General features: G+C 31.9%; 4 protein-coding genes across 4 annotated transcripts; 1 reads left to right on the top strand and 3 right to left on the bottom strand.

Moving 5' to 3' along the window:
• Nucleotides 1-7,247: 7,247 nt before the first annotated feature.
• Nucleotides 7,248-10,380, bottom strand: LOC143896618 (uncharacterized). Its single transcript, XM_077404569.1, has 2 exons — nt 10,341-10,380; nt 7,248-8,632 (listed from the first exon to the last, which is right to left on the bottom strand). Exon 2 carries the CDS (start codon nt 8,630-8,632, stop codon nt 7,349-7,351), a length of 1,284 nt encoding a protein of 427 aa, XP_077260695.1. The 5' UTR covers nt 10,341-10,380; the 3' UTR covers nt 7,248-7,348.
• A 1,170-nt stretch (nt 10,381-11,550) lies between these two features.
• LOC143896620 (uncharacterized) lies at nt 11,551-14,691 on the bottom strand. The gene is made up of 2 exons (XM_077404570.1): nt 14,600-14,691; nt 11,551-12,966 (listed from the first exon to the last, which is right to left on the bottom strand). The coding sequence occupies exon 2, from the start codon at nt 12,964-12,966 to the stop codon at nt 11,713-11,715; it is 1,254 nt and encodes a 417-aa protein (XP_077260696.1). The 5' UTR covers nt 14,600-14,691; the 3' UTR covers nt 11,551-11,712.
• Nucleotides 14,692-17,755: 3,064 nt separating this feature from the next.
• Nucleotides 17,756-19,539, top strand: LOC143896617 (uncharacterized). The gene is made up of 2 exons (XM_077404568.1): nt 17,756-17,826; nt 18,136-19,539. The coding sequence occupies exons 1-2, from the start codon at nt 17,797-17,799 to the stop codon at nt 19,399-19,401; spliced, it is 1,296 nt and encodes a 431-aa protein (XP_077260694.1). The 5' UTR covers nt 17,756-17,796; the 3' UTR covers nt 19,402-19,539.
• Nucleotides 19,540-21,943: 2,404 nt separating this feature from the next.
• Nucleotides 21,944-23,548, bottom strand: LOC143896626 (protein G12-like). Its single transcript, XM_077404580.1, has 2 exons — nt 23,450-23,548; nt 21,944-22,761 (listed from the first exon to the last, which is right to left on the bottom strand). The coding sequence occupies exons 1-2, from the start codon at nt 23,498-23,500 to the stop codon at nt 22,105-22,107; spliced, it is 708 nt and encodes a 235-aa protein (XP_077260706.1). The 5' UTR covers nt 23,501-23,548; the 3' UTR covers nt 21,944-22,104.
• Between the last annotated feature and the right edge of the window lie 1,090 nt (nt 23,549-24,638).

Raw genomic sequence — 24,638 nt, 5'->3', positions numbered from 1 at the left:
ATAATGCGTTATTTTCCTTCTTATGCAGGAATACGTCTATAGTTTGATACATTATTGCTATATTTTTAGTTTATGTAATAATTCTCGTACAATTATAACAAATGTGCCAAATGAATTTAGCAACTTTTTATTCTAATATTTTTGCGCTTTAGTTAAGTTCTCTTTAAGTTATTTAACACTAAGTTGCTTACTTTTTCTTTTTTTTCTGCAACAGTTTTTTATTAAATTTTCTAAATTGCCTACGAGCTCGGAGAAGCTTGAGAATTATGTCATGATATTCCATAGATCATTTTCATTGCCGCATTCCAATGCCTGTTATCTAAGAGGCACGCATGAAATTCATTTATTCATTCCCAGTCGTTGGGAGAGGTCACTCAGAAACGTGATCGAGTCGATGAATTCATTAGAATCGCTATTACCTCATGAAAGGCGATCGAAGAGGGCTATTGAAATATTTTGAAGGTGCTTGACTTCCTTTCTCTTATAGCTTATTCGAGATATCATCTAATATATTTAAAAAATGTCCGAAAAAGAGATTCGATGAATTCAATGAAATACATTGCGATCAAAATTAGCATACAATAATTTGTAAGTCATTAATGTACAAATATTAATATTTTTTTACTTGAATGTACATATTATTATGCAGTCTATTTTTTTATGTTTGCCATATAAAATTTAATTATTTTCTTTAACGCATTTTTATAATCAATACGATAAGTTGTACTCATTTATTAATATTAGGTTAAAAAAAGATATGACAATAAAATTGTATAGAAATTTTATAAAAAACTCCGCGAATAAATAAACGATATACAACGTTTCATAATCCGTGAAGGACTAATATATTCTTCATCCTGCGATAAATTTTATAGAAAGAATTTTCAAAGTCTTTCTTGATAATATCAAAGTACAGTTGGTGTAAAATACTTTTTCATCTCGCGTTAAATCAACCTATATATTCTGTATAATATTTTATATGCAACTACAATATTTCTTCTACTTTCTGTGTGCAACATTGTTTATTACGTTTTATTGCGAAATCTGCAATACGGTGACAAGCTTTTAATTGATAATTTTATTTATCGAACATTACGCACATTTCGAGAGTTCCGCGCATGCGACGTTTATTAATCAGCAAAAATGAAGCTCAACTTTTTATATCGTTATCGACAACAATCGTTGCCTGCATCTCGCTGGTTAATGATATAATCTCGTTATATAACAACGTGATACGCCTGCGAATTCGACCGGACCCGGCGCAGACAGCAGCTCTGCTGATTGCGAACGTACTTCTCGCATTCTAACAGCACTCGTACTTTCTGCGACGTTCGCTCAGTATCTTACCCTCTTTTTTTTACTCACCCGATGTTTCAGCCTTTTCTTGTTTTCTGCATTACACGACCCCGTGCTCGTCAGTCGACACACGTGTTGGATGATTGAGCCTGTTTTCACAACAGCTTCCTTCCTCACGTTTAGCTGCTTAAAGATATAAACTATGATCACTTGCTCCCTAAAATTACGTGATTTTTTTTTAGTATTGAATATATTTAGGCTGCGTTCGGGGAGCGCGCTATTAGCGCTCATTGCATCATTCTATCTTTATCGCTCATCAAGTGCAGAACAAGGATAGAATAAGCAAATAGCGCTAATAGCGCGCTCCCCGAACGCAGCCTTAGTAGTAATATTAAAAAAATATATAGTAACAAATAGTGACGTATTAGATAACAATTTATAAATGAAATATTTTCTCTGTTTTGTTTACTATATAACAGCTTGTGTATTGTGTAAATATATGCAATATTAACTTTATTTCTGAGATTTTTTACGATTCATATATATAAAAGAATTCTGCCCAACGTTATTCCATTTAGAGAATCTCTGAAGTTTTAAACCAGTCACTGTCGTTTTCTATCAATAATTAGCGGACTGGCGCGTTAATCATTAAAATGAAATGTACGCGTGATTCAAACTTTACAAAAAAAGTTATATTTTTAGGAAGCATCTAGGAAGCATCAAAGACTTTAAGCTTTTGTTCTCATCAGATCGTATAATTGCTGACTTTATGAAGGAAAGAGAGTACTGTATTTTTTTAAGACTTTGAAGAAGCGCTTTCTGCTGTTTGAGTGCGCGTCTTTCGTGAGTTTAACGAGTCTCGCAGTCGTCTTGTTTCCCGCCCTGCGGGCGGATGTGGATCCGCGCGCAGTAAAGAAAGCTTTTGTAAAAAAAAAAAAAATTGATTGTCCGTTATCAAGACTTTCACGATCCTTTAATTGCGATTTCGTGACGCGAATTTGCAGCGATGGTTTATCATCTCTCGATCGCGTTATTAATCGCTACAACGTAACGTCATAATCTAGGAAAGACCGGAAACAATTGTTTCGCGGTTGAACGTATACGCGCAACAAGTCGCGTCCGATAAGTCATAGCCAGAGCGAGGGTGTCTATGTCGTTCCCGGTAATAAACATATCTGTATCGAGATGGTGGTCGTACGTGTGAACGGCTACAACCACATCCGCTTGGGGCGTGTGGGTACAGAATTTCCAATATTGGATACACTCGCGCGCCCGATGAAGGCGGATGATATCTATCACGACATCTTCGCCATGCGATCGATGGTGCAGTAATTGACATCTTTTATCTTATAAAAATCGTTGTGCGTACATTTATACAGCGCATTACGATTAACTCTTGAAAGAAGCGAAATTATCATTTTTTTTTCTACATTTTGTCTTTCTGTTGTTGTTTTTTTCACATATTTTTAAACCAGGGTATAGCGATCATGTAACTTTATCTCTAGAAAATTTTCACTTTTCACATTTCTGCCCTATGAGTTACATGATCGCTAGACTTGAAGCAAAAGTCGTAAACACTATTGGTATTATTTATCAGATTGTTAATATATATCTAAATAACATTTATAGATATATCTATAAAGATTGCATATTAAATATTCGCACGGGTATTCTCCGGACAAGAACTCCGCTTAACGAGAGTGGCTAATGAGAACAGCAAGATATAAAGGTCCTTGTTGTCGGACCACGAAAAGAGGCGGGCAGAATATGAAGGTCAGGGTTGAGCGAAAGGCGGTTGAAGCGAGGAATATGATACTTTTCATGCCGGAAAATAAAATGAGTCATTCAATGAAGTGGTCGTAGTGTCGGCGTAACGAGTCGAGGTAAATGCGAGGTGAGAGGTCGCGGTTCTGAGCCTTCTTCTCCTGTTGTTTTTCGCTCCATGTACTAGTTGCCGTTCTTTTCTTGCCGGGTCTCTCTCTCTCTTTTTCTTTTTCTTCCTTTGTCTTTATCCGACAAATGGTGGGGATAAATTGCGCTCTTGGCACTCTTGACTTTTAAACCCGCTAGGCAGATTTGTCCAACTATACTTACTTTTAAATGTCTTCCCCGACTGGAATTTCAGCGGCGTCGACAACGCTCGTCGGCCACGTCGTATACTGACGACGCGGGTAATGACGCGACGCCTCACGGATTAAGCCGTTCGAGGCTTACGAGCCGGTGATTATATGTCGCCTGCGCGATCATCAGATGGGCAATTACGTCTCCGTAAACTGCCGCCGTTGCCTGTAAACTTGTCGATTTGCCCCGGTCATATGATGCGAAATGTCCTCTCGTACGGAAGATCGGGATCAGAATGAAGACCGGGGATCACATGAAGACCTGACGGACATGACATAATTACTAGTACGACTAGACAATAAAGCAATAAAGTAATAAAGCAATAAAAATCCAAAAGATAAACGGATGTTTTCAAAAGTATTTTGAATAAAAATCTATTTGAAAAGACTGTTATCTCGCGGCGTAATACGTCATATATGATTATATTTTACCGTAATGATGGTAATTTATGTTCTTCTATCTATTTTTGATGAGTAATCTAAAGAAAGGAAATATGTAAGACCAGAATAAATATAACTACAGCATAATAAAAAACAACAAATAAGAAGTATTTTGTATTATAAAATAAAATTTCAAGATCCAAAATTTGAATTTTATTTAACGTTTTTTGTCTACTTTCAAGAATGATAATAAATCACGTGGTACATGCTAAGATGCTTATGTTACAACGCGAAATGAGGAAGGCTGGCGCACGACGAGACAATTTCATCCAACGATTATCAATTCGCGACACGTTACCGTGATGTGACGGACGCTTAAAGAACGTCATTGTCCTGCGCGGTTGGTCCACAAGCAGGCTAGGATTTAATAATGTTGAGAGACAGGCTAGACATTGTGCACACATCGGGATTGGTACACACAGCTTTCGGGCGTCTTCAATATCTGAGCAGCTCTAGAGCAGTATTGTCTAGGGCTAGGACGCGGTCCCGTTCACTTTGCTTTATGACTGTCCCGACCGATGACGATGATGACAAGTATTATACAGTGGATAATGGCCCCTGTGGTGGCTACGCGTCTGCAAAGAACGTGTACGCGGACAGGCGTGTCCATTCGCGTTGAATTTGATCGGAAAATTTTGTTTTTAACCTTGTGTCACGGTATTCTTTTGATCTATCAGTGTTAAGATTCTGTGAAATTCTCTAACTTCTTATTCTAATCCTCTCGGAATGAATATATTTTAAGATTTCGAGAATACTTCGGAGAAAATAGTATATACTAATTCGCCGGCGGCTGATTTTCGTGGAACGTCATGGTCTTTCGATTTTGCCGGACAACTAATTTGAGTTGCATAGCGTAACGGCGAAATTTGACGAGGAAAAATGAGGAAAGCGCGACGGGATGGACGAAGGAATGCTCATGTCCTCGTCGTTCTTGACGCCGTGGCATCCACGAGCCGAGAGTCGGCCGGACGAACGCGAGTACGAGTCCTATTTCAATTCCAGCAAGTTAATTGGAATTGTTTGCTGCAGACACCGCGAGCCGCTTGCCCTCGCGCCCTTCTGAATCCTATACCTCAAGCGGCACTTTCCTTTGTCTCTCCTCCCGCCCGTCTCTGGCTGCTGCTATCGCAGCTTCAGCATGAAACTCACACCGGCACGGCATCGTCGCATTCATACAGGCCCTGACATCCTGAGAGGAATTAATTTCTACCGTCCACCCAGTACTCGCTAAAACCCCCTCCCCCTCCCGCCCGTCCCGATAAAATGCTTACCGTCATTTTTTCAAGCTAGTCGAACGATCTTATATCGGAGCGAACGTGTAACATCTTTACCATTTCCATGATATAAAACGCATTTAACTATTTAATTATAGTAAGGTTGGAGGTTTAAAATTCTAAAATTAGTATAAATATTAAATTTTCAATAAACAAGAGTACGGATGATACTGATATGGATATATTGCATAATTATTAGAAATTTGGTTATAGTCATCGAACATTAAAATTGTTAATGTAAGTATAGAATGTAGCTAGTTAATAAAATATATATCTGTCTTAATAGTTTTCAAGCCAAGATATAGATTACGTATATTTAAATAGATTTCTATTGGATATTTTATTACTGCTGTTATAATACGTCTAATTCTTCTATTCCTTAGAGAAGTTATCGCATTTATTCCCTGAAATCTGGCGATGAATTATTCGTTCGTATTAAGCAAATGACGCGAATCGTTTAGATGGCTCTACATATAGGTATGCGAAAGAGGTTAGCAATGAATTTTGCATACCGCCCCGCGCGTTTTTGCACTTTCTATTTTGAAATTTATTCCGCTGGTACAATCACATTCTTATAAATATAAGATTAGCACAGGACGATAGAAGAAATCGATTTCCAGTTTTTCTTCAATCGGTGAATGATCGATGTTGAGTACTGGTTGATATTTTTGTACATCTTTAACCTTATACAATTTTATGTTAATTGAGTAATTACGCAAATATTTTTATAAGATTTCCATGTCGGTTGGCCAATTCTATACCGAATACATAATATATGAAAAGTATAGGGAAAAAACGATCAATGCAGTCCATCTGGAGTAATTTCGAGAAAAACATGCACAATTTTAAGTTTCCAGATATCAGATATCTTAGAAAGCTATTGCAAAAAGTACTAGCAGTGAATATCGGAATGCATAGTGTTTACTTATTGTTAGTGTTTACACGTATATGTATGTTGAGCTCCGATATTCTTCCGCACAAGCGCGTGACTATTACTATCGTTTACGCGAGCGTTACTGTAGTAACTTACGATAATTCCTTCGCGTAAACGGGATTTTGTAGTAACTTACGATAATTTACTCCGCGTAAACGAGTGATATATCGTAAGTTACTGCAGAAGTGACGCTCGCGTAGTAGTATATGATTGTTTTTGCCCCAGTACGGTACATCTTTCGACCTTCCAATGAATTGTAGCTGCAATGCAGTTTTTAATCAAAACAGATAAGAATTATATAAGTTCTATGAAAATGCCACAAGATAGCTGATCAGATCAATTTCAATAAAAAGCAGGCTTTGATCGTTTTTTCCTAGTACCCTTCATATGTACATACATGTATATATCGCGCTTCCCGATTTTGCATTGATTCGAGAGTTAGCCGAAAGACAAAAGAAATTTTACAAAAATATCCGCAATTAATTGCTCAATTAACATTATGTGTATTATGCAAAAACAATTATGATGAAAACGAAGATGAGAGATATTTTTCAAGTAGTATTCAATATTGACTATTTATCGACGCATCGACGTCATTTCGACTAATCATTTCTAACGGAAAAGATAATTGTGAAGGTAACGTTTCTTGATAAGAATTGCTTGCACAAATATATTACTTTCTATAAATACGCTTTGTTTTTTACTCTTTAATGAGATTATATCGCGCCAGGCGCCAGTTACATAAAAGCTAAGTGATGTTAACTTTTATACGTTTTAATTTAATTTTAAATCAAGGATAAGTATTGTTACATGTTCTTTTACTGAAGTTAAAACGCTGTTCGTGTACACATCTTTATGATTTAAAACATAAAAAGTGATTTTGATTTAGAAAATACGTTTATAAATATGAGCTAAAAACATGATTGATGTGCGAAAAACATTTGTATAATATGATATATATATATATATATATATATATAACATAAATTAATTAAAAACTAAAAAATTAAAGAAAGACATTTAATTGACAAAACATGAAGAAATTTTCTCTTTATTTTTCTCTCTCTCTCTCTTTCTCTCTCTCTCTCTCTCTCTATCTCTCTGTCGATATTTATTTATTTATATTTAGAGGGATGTGGAAGAAGAAGGAAAATAAAATAAGAGTTATTTACTATTAATTTATTACATATGAAGAAATAATTGTTGAATTAAAGTATATGAATAGTAACTTTTTTATGTTACGTTATTACATTAGCGTATAACTTGCTTAGATTGATTGCAAATTACAAATTTGGAATACTATAAATATTAATTTTAGAATAAGGTTTAATACCAAATATTCTGCCATTAAGTATTGCCGCGCTTTTGAAATCCAATCCCTTTTTTAAAGTCTTTTTGATAAATTTTTTATAGGCTTTAGTACCGATTAGATCAATCACGAGTTTCCTTAACTCTTCAGATGAAAGTGTCCTAATGAACTTAACAAAAACTTTGGAAGTCCGCATCTTCTTTGCGTGAAGAGCGTCAATTTCGTCCAAAGGTAATAAATTGTAAAGATCTCTGAGCAGTCCTTGCATTCCATCGCCGATCTTTTGCGTCTTAATTAGAGACATGAAATAGCTCTTTACGTTGGGTGGTACATATTTTTCCATACCAATGGCATGATGTAACTTTTGGATAGCTTTGACAACAGGGATTCCAGCCTTTTCTAAATATGCCACGAGTGCTTGATGTTCCTCAGTAGCTTCGACGGCGCGCAGCAGATCGTGGAATTCAGTTGTGAACGTGTATAATAGAGCTTTTCGTACTTTTTCGTCTTCATTTATATACTGGTTTATTATATTCAAATACTTTTCCATATCAATAAGCTTGATGAAATCCTCGAGCTCTTTTGTTAATGATTTAGGTGAAGGGCCTGGTACAGTGATACCGAGGAAGAGATACAGGTAATCTTTCACAATTTTTAAATTTACTGATTTGTCCTCAAGACGGCTTACGATGAACTGGAAGGCCTTAATTTTGCTAAGTTTGTTAACGATCTGTTGGAAATTATCGGATTTAAGTTGGTCGATGAAGTTGACAAAGGCATCAGAGATTTGCAACTTATCCACGTATATGCTAATGTAGGCATCATAATCGATAAGTTTCTTGATCTCTTTGAAGAATCCACGAAGTCCACCGGTTCTCTTCGGTGGGGATTCTTGTAAGCTGGGTGGTATAAGTTCCTTGATGTTGAGTGATTTGTTAATCGTGTTTATCATATCGTAGACATCGATGCCTTCCTTATGTAAATAGTCAAAAAAGTTGATCACTTCGGGAATAGCTTGAAAATCTACCATTAGGTCCTTGATTACAGTTGTTTCTTCCAGCTCTTTCATAAACTCTTGTAGTTCTTTATCATTTATCATGTAATCCACGACGACATCGATAATTTTTTCTATAGGGACTAAATCTAGAATATCTTGAAAATCTTCATGAAGGGGACCTTTGCCGAAGTCCGGGAACTGATGAGCTTGTCCCAGACCGATAACTGCCAAGATGGCAAACAGTCCTAATATGAATTTCATCTGTAAATTAATGTTAAGTGTATCACAACATATCTTTCAATCTTTAATTTTTTTCTTATATATAAATGTAATGCAATGGAAAGCATTATTTTGAGAAGTATATCGGAGTTTTCCCCATCAATGATTTATATATATATATGTATATATGTATATATATATATCGGGTGCGAGAAAAGTCTGGAAACGGTCAAATATCTCGAAAACAAAACGTTTCTGAGAAAAATGTTTCGAACCAAAGTTGTAGAGTTTTAAAAGTTCTATTCAATGATCATATCCGTTTGACCTTGAGTGGAGGCGTCAAGGCGAGGTCAAGACCAACCTAATTTTTTTAAATGGAACACCCCATTTTTTATGACACAGTATTAAAGGTGGCAGCGAGACATTTCCAAAGCACTACTTGAAAACCTATTTTTGTTGAGAATTGCCTGAGTTATGAGCTTTAGAATTTACGGTGCCGCCAGCATTAGTATTATCCAGGATGTACCGCGTGGAGATTGCATAGTCGGACCTTACACCCCTGTGTGGGGGTGTATTATCGGATTAGACCGACGGTAATATTTCGAAACGTTTTGTTTTCGAGATATTTGACCGTTTCCAGACTTTTCTCGCACCCTGTATATATATGTAGGTCCGGAAGTATGTTCCGGGACTTTTATTTTTGATATCGGTATATTCCGGGACATTTGGCAGTTTCCAGGACTGTCCTGGAAAAAATTGATGTCTTACGGCAATTTTCGGGACAGTTTTTTGAATCTGATTACATATATATACGTTATATTCCAGGACTGTACATTTCAAAAAACGTAAACAGTCCCGGAACATACCTCTGGACCTACATATATATATATATATATATATATATATATATATATATACATGAAATACTTGCGATTATATAATAATATAAGATAAATTATATAAATAAGAATTATAGTTTTATTAAGATTACACTGATTTACAAAATAAAAAAAAATTTTTGTACATTTAATGCCACTATATTTTTCCTATGTATTTTGGCACGCTAAACTCGAAAATCACATAGAAAAATTATTTTATGGATTGGTTTTCGAGATATGAATTTTTGGATTTTTTTTCAATTGCTCATAACTCCGGTATTTATCCATAGATTTTCTTCATCAATACAATTGTAAAAATAGAAAATTCACTCTATCGCCATGCAAAAATAGAAAACGTCAAATTATGTCCAGTTTCTTATTGTTTACGTATAGGTCGTACTTTTACAAAGAAAACAAGCTATTGATGAAGAAAATTTATGGATAAATACCAGAGTTATGAGCAATTGAAAAAAAATCCAAAAATCTATATCTCGAAAACCAATCCATAAAAAAATTTTTCTATATGATTTTTTAGTTTAGCGGGCTAAAATACATAGAGAAAAAATAGTGGCATTGAATGTACATTTTGGCTGTAAACCAGTGTTATTTAACATTACATATAAAAATATATAGAAAAATACAATATAGGAAATATAAAAAGATAAAATTAAAATACAAAGATATATGTAATCCGTTATTGATAAGAATTTATTAAAAAAGATATTTATGTAATTAAATTTTCACTAAAAAACTTAAATTTGTATTAAAATGTGGATTAATCATTGAATAATTAAAATAAGGAGAGCGGTAATTTGTATATAAATGCGATTGTTAAAGTTTGCAACATATATAAGATGTATGAAGAAACTTACCGTGGTAGAGTTGTAGATGCGTTTTGACAACCGTGGATATATGTCGTATATTTATATACTGGCAATATCAAATGCATGAAGTGGTTACAGAGAAATAGATAAGAAACAATCAGATTTAGATATTAATTGATTCACGCAAAAATCTAACAATTATTTGATAAGCTTTTAAACGTAAAAATATATGGAATTTTGCATATATATATATATATATATATATATATATATATATATATATATATGGGCAGATCCATTACTTTTCGACCAAAGGTTGCGGGGGTGGGTCACCGATTTTTTCCTCGAAAGTACACTAGAAAAGGGAATTTTTTGAATTATGAAAAAAGTCGATTTTTCAGTCATTTTCAAAAATTTATATCTCAGCTTCTATATAACTTAGAGACTCGTTTGAGGCCGCATTCTTTTCTGTAAACCCTCTACTTTTAAGGAAAAAATTGGTCATTGGTTTACACTCAAGTCCGGCTTTACGGCGAGCTGCTAACTAAACCACTGTTTTAGAGAAATTTTGCTTATTTTTGAAATGCTGTCATATCTACAGTTTTTGAAGTAGAGAGTTGATCAGCAGCTGATATTTTTTGTTCAGGTATACTCTGAAGAAATCTACCTACTTTTTACTTGATTGCTTCTATTTCGTTAAGTTATGGCCATCTAAAGCCGATCAATTTTCAAAAAAGCGCTATTTTCAGATAACCAGAACTTTTTTCTTTCAACTCGAAATTCTTTGAAATTTTCAGGGAATATACTTCATTATATCCTTAAACAACCCTGAAAATTTCAATTTTGGAATAGAAGTGGTTTCCGAGTTATGAAGTTTTTAAAATGTCAACTTTTCGATTTAATATGGCATTTTTTGTGGTTTTATCATCAATTTTGTAAATTTAATGTAAATAATTGATATTTTTCGAAAAATATATTCGAAAATAAGGAGCAAAACGCGCGGATTGTTTGAGAAAATTGTGGGAAAAAATTAATATTTTTTATTTTGATTTATTTGTTTAAAATTGTTCAAAGTTTATATATAGTACTAACGTTAATACTGTTATTTTTAATGTTTATTGTTAAAGATGGTATAGAGAATAAGTAAAACATGTGTTTATATTATAACATATAAAACTATAACATATAAAATTATCTCTTTTTATTGATATTTATTTATTTATATTTAGAAGAATGTGGAAGAAGAAGGAAAATAAAATAAGAGTTATTTACTATAATTTATTACATATGATGAATTTATTATTACATATGAAGAAATAATTGTTGAATTAGTAACTTTTTTATGTTACGTTATTATATTAGCGTATAACGTGCTTAGATTGATTGCAATTACAAATTTAGAATACTATAAATATTAATTTTAGTATGAAGGTTTAATACCAATTATTAGGCCATTAAGTATCGCCGCGGCTTCTAATTCCAATCCATTTTCTAAAGTCTTTGTGATAAATTTCTTATAGGCTTTAGTAGCGCGTAGCTCGATCACGAGTTTCCTTAACTCTTTAGATGAAAGTGTCCTGATGAATTTAACAAAAACTTTGGAAGTTCGCATCTTCTTTGCGTGAAGAGCGTCAATTTCTTTCAAAGGTAATAAATTGTAAAGATCTACGATCAGTCCTTTCATTCCATCGCCGATTTTTTGCGTCTTAATTAGAGACATGAAATAGCTCTTTACGTTGGGTGGTACATATTTTTCCATACCAATGGCATGATGTAATTCCTGGATAGCATTGACAACAGGGATTCCAGCCTTTTCTAAATATGCCACGAGTGCTTGATGTTCCTTAGTAGCTTCGACGGCGCGCAGCAGATCGTGGAATTCAGTTGTGAACGTGTATAATAGAGCTTTTTGTACTTTTTCGTCTTCATTTATATACTGGATTATTATATTCAAATACTTTTCTAAATCAATAAGGTTGATGAAATCCTCGAGCTCCTTTATTAATGATTTAGGTGAAGGGCCTGGTACAGTGATACCGAGGAAGAGATACAGTTGATCTTCCACAATTTTTAAATTTACTGATTTGTCCTCAAGATGGCTCACGATGAATTGAAAGGCCTTACTTTTGCTGAGTTTGTTAACGATCTGTTGGAAATTATCGGATTTAAGTTGGTCGATGAAGTTGACAAAGGCATCAGAGATTTGCAACTTATCCACATATATGCTAATGTAGGCATCATAATCGATAAGTTTCTTGATCTCTTTGAAGAATCCACGAAGTCCACCGGTTTTCTTCGGTGGGGACTCTTGTAAGCTGGGTGGTATAAGTTCCTTGATGTTGAGTGATTTGTTAATCGTGTTTATCATATTGTAGACATCGATACCTTCCTTATGTAGATAGTTAAGAAGGTTGATCACTTCGGGAATAGCTTGAAAATCTACCATTAGGTCCTTGATTACAGTTCTTTCTTCCAGCTCTTTCATAAACTCTTGTAGTTCTTTATCATTTATCATGTAATTTACGACGACATCGATAATTTTTTCTATAGGGACTAAATCTAGAATATCTTGAAAATCTTCATGAAGTGGACCTTTGCCGAAGTCCGGGAACTGATGAGCTTGTCCCAGACCGATAATGGCCAAGATGGCAAACAGTCCTAATGTGAACTTCATCTGTAAATTAATGTTGAGTGTATCACAACATATCTTTCAATCTTTAATTTTTTTCTCATATATAAATGTAATGCAATGGAAAGCATTATTTTGAGAAGTATATCGGTGTTTTCCCCATCAATGATTAATATATATATATATTTATATATATATATATATATATATATATATATATATATAGAGAGAGAGAGAGAGAGTGATGAAAGTACCCGATTATGAGATACCATATCTATTTTGTGTGATTGCCGGAAGTCTATGGGCAGAATTAAAAAATATAGTAGGTCATTTTGAAGAAAATTTAATAAGCTTTAAGATGCTGAAATGTAAAATTTAATTTAAATATTAATTTTGCTGAAAATTAGAAAAATGTGAAAAATGAGCTTTCGGCAAAATCGCAAAAAGTGTGCTCTTAATATGAGAGACCCCGAGAAATCGCTAATAAAGTGCAAAATACATGATATTGCAATTAAAAAACTTTATTTAAAGTTTTTAAAAGGCAAATGTAATGAAGAAGCATATTTGCAACAATCGTAAACTTACTTATACTCAATATTGTACCTAATCTTCCCCCTCCACCCTTCCCTCTCAAATCAAGGTCAGCACAATCTTATAAATTCGTATAAACCTTCTCTTAACGTTAATATAGTATTTTCTTTTCTTTTATTAGTATACAATAACTTTCATACTCCCGCATCCCAGGAGTACCCTAAGTATCTCATATTACGAGCACCACGCCTTGCGGTTTCACACGATCACCAAATCTAATCTCTACAATTGAGCAACTTAACATATCCCGTATTTTCCTATTAATACGACCTTACTCTATCGCTGCATGCAGAACTTATTGCCAAACATTTATTAATTATATAATAAACGAGTTTTAAAGACTCATATCCATGACACTACTTGACAACATCCAATTTCACAATTTCTTTTTCTGCAACGACTACACGCACGATCAAACAATGAATTTTTCACTAAATAGGTTTTACCCTGAAGGCAATAAGTTCATGGTGGTACCAACAGATAGGGCCTATTAGTTTAGCAGATTCCTCGCTGTCGCATATGAGGAGCTTATCTCATATAATAGGGGACTTTCCTTTAGTACTTTCGATTATATATCAATATAAGATGAATGATATAAATAAGAATTATAGTTTCATTAAGATGACTTAACATTACATATACTAGATATAGAAATAAAAAATATATAGGAAAATGTATATAGAAATCTAAAAATGTTTAGAAATTAGAATAAAAATTAAAATAGAAATATGTAACAAAAAATGTTTTTAATATATTTTTTTCTTTTTCTTCTTCTTGTTTTGTTTAAATTAGATTTTTAATTATAAATAGAATATTAACTTGGAGATTACAATATATGAGAAAAATACAATATAGAAAATATAAAAAGATAAAATTAAAAATACATAGATGTATGTAATCCGTTAATGATAAGAATTTATTAAAAAAGATATTTATGTGTAATTAAATTTTTACTAAAAAAAAACTTAAATTTGTATTAAACTGTGGATTATTCATTGAATAATTGAAATAAGAAGAGCGGTAATTTGTATATAAATGTGATTGTTAAAGTTTGCAACATATATAAGATGTATATAAAGAAACTTACCGTGGTAGAGCTATAGATGCTTTTTGACAACTGTGGTTAATTATCGTACTGCATTTATATACTGGTAATATCAAGTGCATGAAGTGGTTACAGAGAAATAGATAAGAAACAATCAGATTTAGATAATGATTCATACGAAAATCTAGAAATTATTTGATAAGCTTTTAAGCGTAAAAACATATGGAATTGTGCATACGTATATATGCAATATGTGCTATATATGCTATATATATATAATATACATATATATAATATACATATATATAGCATATGTAGCACATATTGCACATATTGCATATATACATATGCAAAATTCCATATGTTTTTACGCTTAAAAGCTTATCAAATATTTTCTAGATTTTCGTGCAAATCGATATCTGAATCTGAGAGATTGCTATATATATATTATATATATATATATATATGTATATATATATATATATATATAGAGAGAGAGAGAGAGAAAGCAGGTAACGTAAAATTCCATATGTTTTTACGCTTAAAAGCTTATCAAATATTTTCTAGATTTTCGTGCAAATCGATATCTGAATCTGATTGTTTTTTATCTAATTCTGTGTAATGTATATGTGTGTGTATCACATGTATCATATATATATATATATATATATATATACAAGATGATTTACTTAACAAGTATTAACCCACTCATTACCTTCTGAGGTGTTAGAAATATTGAGATAAGGTTTTCATTGAAATAAACTTAAGAAATAAACTAAAGCAGCTATTACTTTGCCAAATTGCAGTTTTTTTGTAGAATTTTTATTTGTAAAGATTCTGGCTCTTACTTTGATTTTTTTAATAGACTTATTTGTTTTTCTTTATGTAGTACACCAAAGTTGATTGAAAGACAAATACAAAATAAAGTTTCTTATATATTTGAAGAAATAATTGTCACAAAAACAGCGTAAGTTTGGACATTTCGTCACAAGTTATGCATGTATATTTTGTTTTATTTGTTTATATATATACTAGCTGGTTACCCGGGCTTCGCCCCGGATGACATATGTAATAACACACGCAAATAGTCTCTCTCTCTTTCTCTCTCTCTCTCCCTCTCCCCCTCCCTCCCTCCCTCTTTCTCTCCCTCTCTCTTTCTCTCCCCCTCCCTCCCTCCTTCTCTCCCGCCCTCTTTCTCTTTTTTCCTTTTCCTCACCCTCCCTCTCTCTTTCTCTCTCCCTCTCTGGAAAATTTCGTAACCGATTTCCAAAAAGATACCGGTTTCCAAAAAGATCGGTAACAAAAAACTATACAGTTTATAGCACTTCCCGGGAAATTTTACCCTTGTTTTATATACAGTTCTTTAAAATTCAATCAATTATTTTCCGAAAAATTGGAAAAAATTCTGATACCCAGTTTTCAAAAAAATCAGCGACAAAAAAAATACACTTTATAGCACTCCCCGGAAAATTCTACCCCTATCATTTGATCTATAATTTTTTGAGATTCGGTTAATTATTTTCTGAATATTTGAAAAAATTAGAAAAACCGGTTTCCAGAAAATCGGTAACGAAAAACTATACACATCATGGCACTTTCCGGAAAATTCTACCCCTGTTTCATATACTTTTGGTAATTCGGTCCACTAACGAATGAGTAGTTCGCGGACAGACAGACGGACGGACGAACATACAGATAAACAGTCGGGTTTTATATAATAGTATATGATACATATATATATATATATATATACATATTATTATAAAATAATATATATAATATATATTATACATACACAAAATATATATATGAACTAAAAAATAACTAAACTATATGAAAACAATACATCTCTTTCTCTCTCTCTCTCTCTCTCTCTCTCTCTCTCTCTCTCTCTCTCTCTCTCTCTCTCTGTTTCTTATTATACATACGATATATTATTCGTAAAATTTATATTTGTATTTATTTAGATTTAATGCATATTTGATTCGTCCATTTTTTTATAAAACATGATTCACTTTGATGCTCAAAGAATATTTCAGTTTTAATATTTTACTTATTTTCTCTTAGAATTCTTATTTTAATATCCACCTATCTTTTATGATATAATTATTTTTAATAATTAATTTGTGTTATCTGTTTAATTTGTGCAATATCTTATGAGTGATTGACGAATTGGTTTATTCGCTATTGTGTTATCTGTTTGATTTGTGCAATATCTTATGAGTGATTGACGATTTATTCGCTAATCTTAAAATCATAGATTATACATTTTCTTCGTCGAAAAAAAATAATGCTCCCACTTTTTACACTTTATATCAAAAAATTTATTAAGTCCATAATTAAATTATGTTTTCTCTTTCCGAATTGTTAATGATAATTACATTCAAATCACATCAAATTTGCCGAAACATATACTTAAAACAACTTATTATTGATAACAAATTTCTTATTTTTTGTTATTAAATAAAAGTTATAGATAAGTTGTAGTCCAAGATAACATTAAAAACCAATTTAGTTCTCGGAATAGATTTATCTCTAAATTTATAGTAACGCGGCAATTATTAAAAATAACGAGATCAAAACAAAAATCTATTGCTGATAGTATTAGTTCGATGTGTAATAAAAAGATTAAAAACACGATATGCCTCTATATTGCTACGATTCTTTGTGTTAATAAAGGATATAGAATATTCCATGTTGCAAAAAATATAATATATTAAATATCGTATGTGTGAAACATCAGATATGTAGAAAGAATTAATTATCAAAGTGATAAAATAAAAAAGTTCTGATAACGAGTGTTGATCTTAATTTGCTAAATAATAACAATATTTTTACTAGAATTTATAATATAATAAAATGAGTTATAAATCAAATTAAAAGTGAGTTATATCAAAATAAGTAGTAATTTTTCTTTACCGTAATAAGATTTATTTTACTAAAAGATAAAATAAGTATTATTACAGTAAATGTGATTTATATTAATAAAATTGTACTAATATATAACAAGAACTTTCTATAGATAAAATCTGATAAGATGTTCTGTTCTTTTAAATAAAAAATGGCTAAGTAAACAATATGACATTTTATAATACTTGTTGTGTCCATTTATTTATCAAGTAATGTTCTTTTCACACATCAACTTTATCTTATCTAATCCTCTATTAACTGATTTGTTTAACAAGATTCCAGATAACTGCTTTTCGTATATAAATCCACATGTAACTAACTTTATATGAATGTCACTGTGCTTATCCGTAGCTGTCATAGTAAGTAAAAACAAAACTCTCATAAAAGATCAATATATAAACATAAAAAGTGGATTAAATAAAATTGCACTTAAAAAAAAGAAGTAAATCGCATAAAATTAAGAAAAACATTAATTAGATAATAACAATTATTTTTTTTTATCATTCAATATAATCGCAAAAATGGAACAATCATAATTAAAAAGATTAATATATTTTCCAAAATAATTTTTTTTGTTTTGCGTTACATTTATATACATATAAAAATGTACATTATAATACATTCAATATTATAGTAATTTCTTACGCGTGAATGTATTATATTTATAGATGAAGTTGACGTCAACGTTGTTTGCCGTCTTGGCCATTATCGGTCTGGGACAAGCTCGCCAATTCCCGGATTTCGGCAGTGGTCCCCTTCACGAGGATATTCATGACTTTTTGGACCTAATCCCTGCTGCAGAAATTAAAGCAATCATACTAGATTACGTATCAGAAGATGCTGAAGTACGAGAAATTGTTAATTATCTTCTAACCTCGACTGTATTACGAGACCTGGTGGTAGATGTGGAAGCCATCCCTGAAGTGATCAACTTTCTGAACTATGTGCAACATGAAGGAGTCGATATTTATCTTCTAGTAAACGAAGTTAACAAAGTTCTCGGTATCGCTGAACTCATACCACCTTCTCATGCGTATTCTGCGAACATACAAAGGACCAGTGGGGTTGCAGGACTTTTTAAAGACATCAAGAAAGTGATCCCTTTTAATAAGTTCATTCGCACCTATGTGCAGAAGATGAAGAGCTCTTCAGCTTTCATCGGCTTCATCCACCAACTCAGGTCCCCCAACTTCCAGCAGCTCGTAAACAAACTCTACCAGGTTAGATCCTTCCAGATCATCGTGAATGGGCTCAAAAGCAGAGGAGTGAATACGCAAATCGTAGCGGATGTCATGTACATAGTCCTCGGCATTACTGTACCGAACGGAATTCTTGTTCACCAGGAGCGTACACTGGATGACGAATTGATGGACTTTTTGGACCTTATTGAGGACCCGTTTGTGGAGGTACTGATTAAGTATATGGCCGAAGATCAAAAAGTACAAGACGCTCTGCGATACATGTTTACACCTGAATTCCATTCCATTCTGCGTGACGTCGAAGTTCTTGAGGAACATCAAGCATTAGTAGCATATCTCGAGAAGGCTGGATTGAGTGTTGTCGATTATATCCAATCGTTGCACAAAGCCATTGGCATGGAGGGTTATGTGCCGCCTAAAATAGAGAGCGTTTTCGAATCTCAAGTTGGAATGCAGAAGGTCGGTGATGGAATGAAAGGAATGATCGAGGAACTTTGGGATACACTACCTATCGATGAGATTGACGTTCTTTACAAGGACAAGCTGCAGAATTCAAAGGTCTTCGCTGATTTTATTGAGAAGATAATGTCCCCGGAAATGCAGAAATTAATCGATAATTTGTATGGAAATCAAACTTATAAAAATTTTGTCACGACGACCAGAGAAAAGGGATTGGAATTACAGGAAGTAACGAAACTTACTGCTAGAATATTTGGTCTTAAGTTCCCATATTAAAATTAATATATGTAATATTTTAAACGCGTGTTTTAAACATGTATCTTCTTATTTTATGTCGTTATACATTGATGTAATAATAACTGTAATGTATGTAACAGATGTAAAAATAGATGTGTAAAAATTGCAAATAATAATTTAATATTTACTTAGCTTTTTATTCTCATCTTTATGTTACATAAAACAAATAAAATAAAACAATTAAAACAATATATATTGAGCAATGGCATTCTTAAATTAAACAATTATTTAAATAATTGTTTCAACGTCAGCCAGCTATGTGTGATTATAATCATGTGATATTAAAAAAATGTACTTATTCTAATAAAATTTTTAAATTTAGTAATTAATATTCAGTTGAATAATGAAAATATGTAGTAAATTTGTTTGCAAAAAGAGAGAGAGAGAGAGAATATATATCTTTAAAAAATATCACACTCCGAGAGAAGAATACTGTCAACTCAAAACATTTTGATGTCGAGTTAAGCCCATATTGCTAGTTATCTCACAATTAAAAAAAATTTCAATTAAATTTGTTTTTCTCTCCTGAAAATTGTACATTTTTTAGTTATGACAGTGTTCTTCTCGAAATACGATATAGTCCAAGAGCTGACGACACTTTTGGCCAAGTGATTTTATAAATAATGATTTTCCGTTATAACCTACGTGGACGACTCTCCTTCGATAATCCGAACACCTGGCTGGCCGTACTTTTTCATAAATTGATACGATAATGATAGTTAAAATACACGTTTTTTAAAATTCATGGACGCTAAAAACAATTGAGGCCATCATCAGACCCCTCCGCCGCGCGCCGGCTTTGTGCATTTTCAATAATTTTTTTAGAGATGTTGCCACCAAAACTTTCACTTGACTTTTTTTGGGTGGTATGTGTTAGCACTATACTTGTTAGTAAAAAAAAACCCAGCTTTTATAGTATGACTTAAAAATAATTATTTTTAATTATTTTTAATTAAGCCTGGCGAATTCCCTCCGAGCAATCGAACTGGCAATTTATTTGCATGTTCCTGAGTGATCAATTATCAATATCCGATAAAAATTAAGACTTATACTATGACTTGAAAATCGGTTTTTTTTCTCACCTGCGTACTTCTAAACTCCCTAAGTACGGCCAGCCAGGTGATCGGATTATCGAAGGAGAGTCGTCCACGCAGGTTATAACGGAAAATCGTGATTTATAAAAACACTTGGCCAAAAGTGTCGTCAGCTTTCCGCCTAATATGCTTCAGCACAAAGTAAAGATCGCAGTAATGATAAAAATAAAATATTAAGAATATTTATATATTTTTTTTTTTATTAAAACTAAGTACAAATTGTTGAAAGCACAAATTGTTAAATTAAACTTAAAAATTTTAAATTTATGTTATTTCAAGCTTGTAATATTAGGCAATGTAGGACATAAAACGGTTTTAATGCGATTTTCATTCATTTCACATGTTTTTTATAAATAAACCAAATCAGAAACTTTGCCAGTAAGTAATTAACAATAAAAATACATTTCATGGAACGCTAAACGAGACTAATTGCAAATTATGAAATATCGTTGAAACTGATATCGATAAAACGATTTATCGGAGGCAAAAGATTATCGATAGATTTTTTATATTGTTCCACGGTATATCGATATCTAGATATTATCGATTTATCCCTAGAGACATCTCAAGAGACATGTGGTGATATATTTATCGCAATAACCGCGGTAAATATTTAAAGTTAATAAACAGTAAGATCGATACCATTCTTTAGGTTGGTATGTATAATGAAACCAAATCACAGAAACTTTTTCCTTTGCCAGTAAATAATTAACAATAACAATTTTTTATTCGACCTAACTGGCCATTTTTATTAATTACAATTAACATGACGTTTCGATCGTTGGTTTTCAATTATAATCGTCACGACGTTTTGACCATTGTTTTTTATCCTTCTCAATCGATGTATAACTTTTGATGCTAATAAACGAAGTTTCTTTTTTTTTTTTAATAAAATTACTGTAAAAAATTTATTACAAAACATATCACTCTCCAGCCAGGATTCAAACCTAGACTTCCTTGCAATTCATGACGGGTGTCTTTATTTCAATTCGACCACTGATTGTGAGTGTAGTGATATTTATCGCAATAACCGGTAAATATTAAAATAAATAAACATCTTATTATTATAATTTACGATTATAATTGTTCAAAATCAATGGTGAAAACGTCGTGACGATTAGAATTAATAAAGATGATCACTTGAATAAAGAATCTTTATTTCACATAAAATTTAATTACGATGCTAATTTTCATGTTTTCTTTAAAATAATTAATCATTTTTAGTACGTAAGTAAACTTAAAAGTAAAGGGAATATATATTTTATTCTTAATAAATTTCTTAGTCTACAGCATTACAAATCTTGAATAATTTTTTGAAATAAGGTCTATGGACCATATATTAAAGCAATATTTAAATATATAAATTTTTTCGTCTTTAATACGATATAGGTAGGGACATAAGTGAAAAGAAAGAAGTATAGCACATCTATAAGAAAAGAAACTTATTTATTATTTTGCATAAGTAAAGTACACAATTGCATGGCCGTATAGTTTATAACATTTTTTTGAGTGTTATAAAAGCGTTATTGACGCAATAGAAAAAAAATTTTCGCATGGATTTAATTATTTTGTAATATAACGATGCCATCTAATATTGAACGACAGAATAGAAAGGAAGCTCGATGCCGAGGATAGTTTTCAGCAAGTCCCTGACGAGCTTAAGATCAATGTTCGCGTTTGCAGCGTGTCTCAAAAGCTCCTGACATTTCGGGTGAACATAAACCTTGTTGACGAGTTGCTGGAAATTCGGGGACTTCAGTTGAGCGATGTAGTCTTGGAACACCGGAGAATTTTGCATCTTGGTTTTGTAAAGGTCGATAAGGTGAGGGATAACAGGATTAATGACGGCCCTGATATCATCGGCATATCCGCGGAGTCCACCAGTGATCTGTTTATCAACGGCGAAGTTGGCTTGGGTGATTCCGAGCCAGTTGTACAACATGTCTTTCAGTTTGTAAACGTCAACGCCGGCGTTATAGGCGTAGTCCATCAGAGCTTGCGTCTCAGGTAGAGCTTCGATGTCTTTCATGAGCTGCTTGAAGCCGTCGGATTTGAAGTATCGGATCATAGCTTGGAATTCCGCGTCCTGGGAATAATACTGGAGGGTGATTGAAGCTATTTCTTGCTGCGGCAGGAGGTCCAAGAAATCTTGAAGCTCTTTAGCAAGTTCACCTCGGCCGACATTGGGGATTCGCCATGCGGTGGACGTAGCCACGAAGGCCAGCAATGCCAATGTAAATTTCATCTGCGAAAATAAATTTTGTTTAGATCATTGACGTCTTTAGAGATACATTATAATTATATATGTTGTACGTTGTAGTTATATCTTATTATGTTTATAGCATAATAATTGTGCATAACGAATTTTATCATGGGCTAAGACTAAGTAGTCAATAAAAATGATTTTATCAAGTTAGATTTACTTATGGATCATTAATAAAAAGTATTTTTGATTACATTTATGGCCCATATAATCCTAAAATAACATTTTTGAAATATATTGGTTAGATATTTACTAACTGCGTTTTATGTATGGTTTTATATATGGTATCAAATTTATGGTATCGCAAATGTCACTAAATTTTTATTGTATATTGCTGATTAAACTATATCATACCAAATTAATCTACTTAAAATATAAATAAGTTGTTATTTTAATTAATCATTTATTAATAAAATGAAAATAAGTTATTTTTACGATACAGGACAAATAGTAAAATAATAACAGTACTTATAAAATAAATGTAAATATTAATCTGAATTCCATTCCTAATCGATTATAATATAAAGTAGCCATATCTTTGACAAAATATTTGTAAAATAATATACTTAAAACAAGTTTTGAGTAAATAACGTTTAATTCTTTATGCATATTAAATAATTATGACAATGACTTAACTAATGACTTAACTAATGACAATGTCGGTACTCACCTTCGATGTATTGCTATTGTGATACTTCTTGTGATTCAAGAAAGTGCGCATGCTTTACGGTTTCTGCCGCTGGTTTATATACATACGAAGCTATAACCCTTGTTCCTGCGATTCATGATAAGATTATGTATAAGATAATCTGCATGTATATATAGATAATTTGAAAGTGAGAAAAGTAGATATTTTTAAGCTTATATCTTTTTTTAAATTTATAGAAAGAATATAAATATTACGTATTTTTTAAATTTGTCTTTACATATTTGATAATTATGAATAAGTGTATATGCAGAATAATTATCATATGAATTAATATAAAAGCATCCGGTAATTTGATGTAATGTACCAGGAAATTATGATTAATATTCCGGACATTTAATCGTTGATAAATTACAATTTTAACATATTTTTATTGTTATTTTAACTTTATTAGGTTCCAAAATGTCTCGTGTTTAAAATCTCTTAATTTTACATGATAAAAAAATGAAAATAAAATTTAAGATAGAAATATCAGACAGATTCGAGTATCAAATCAGAATAAATATTGACTTTAAGATATCTAATGATTGTATCAATTACTGAGCGATTGTCTCAGCATTAGATTATAATACAAATATAAATCATAACATGATAAGACGTACTTAATATAATTAAATATATAATTGAAAAAGACTGTCTTTGCTATTTATTATAGGACAAATCTAGAACAGTTACATGAACAGTTTTATAATATCTTTTACATTAATCTAAAAAATAAAAAATTTTGAAATACTGGTACTTTACATTTCTTTGTGATATTAAATTTGATTTTGTCATTTTTTATTATTATATTAAGATTATTAAAAAAACGTGAATAAAATCAATTTGCAATCTTTCTTTCAAAATTCAGTCGATAAGATGTAGGTAGGTTATCTTGAAAAATTAACCATTGCTCTCTGTTATTCATAGCATACAGGTGCTATAGATTTCAGTAAATTGCTTTTATCTCCTGAATGCTGCGTGATAAAAGTTTCCAATGACTCATATTATCTTAAAATAGAGAATCTCTATAATTAATATAAAATAAATATCTGATAGAAAATTATATTACATTTTATAAAATAATTTTTTAAATGCATTTTATTTCATAACTCTGTTAAAATAAAAATATTTAAAAATATTTCCCAAATTCTCTCTTAAAAGAATGGAGATA

The sequence above is a fragment of the Temnothorax americanus genome, unplaced genomic scaffold, assembly GCF_048541705.1.
Source record: "Temnothorax americanus isolate GAGA-0224 unplaced genomic scaffold, ASM4854170v1 Scaffold19, whole genome shotgun sequence".
NCBI classification, from domain to species: domain Eukaryota; kingdom Metazoa; phylum Arthropoda; class Insecta; order Hymenoptera; family Formicidae; genus Temnothorax; species Temnothorax americanus.
Note: the sequence above shows the minus strand (reverse complement) of the source record. Positions and strands in the feature narration are given on the sequence as shown.

Excerpts from the sequence above, each read along its gene's own strand:
- LOC143896618 (XM_077404569.1), bottom strand. The coding sequence starts at position 8,632 with ATGAAATTCATATTAGGACTGTTTGCCATCTTGGCAGTTATCGGTCTG.
- LOC143896620 (XM_077404570.1), bottom strand. The coding sequence starts at position 12,966 with ATGAAGTTCACATTAGGACTGTTTGCCATCTTGGCCATTATCGGTCTG.
- LOC143896617 (XM_077404568.1), top strand. The coding sequence starts at position 17,797 with ATGTCACTGTGCTTATCCGTAGCTGTCATA. Across the intron at positions 17,827-18,135 it reads GCTTATCCGTAGCTGTCATA|ATGAAGTTGACGTCAACGTT; the intron begins GTAAGTAAAAAC and ends TTATATTTATAG.
- LOC143896626 (XM_077404580.1), bottom strand. The coding sequence starts at position 23,500 with ATGCGCACTTTCTTGAATCACAAGAAGTATCACAATAGCAATACATCG. Across the intron at positions 22,762-23,449 it reads ACAATAGCAATACATCGAAG|ATGAAATTTACATTGGCATT; the intron begins GTGAGTACCGAC and ends TTATTTTCGCAG.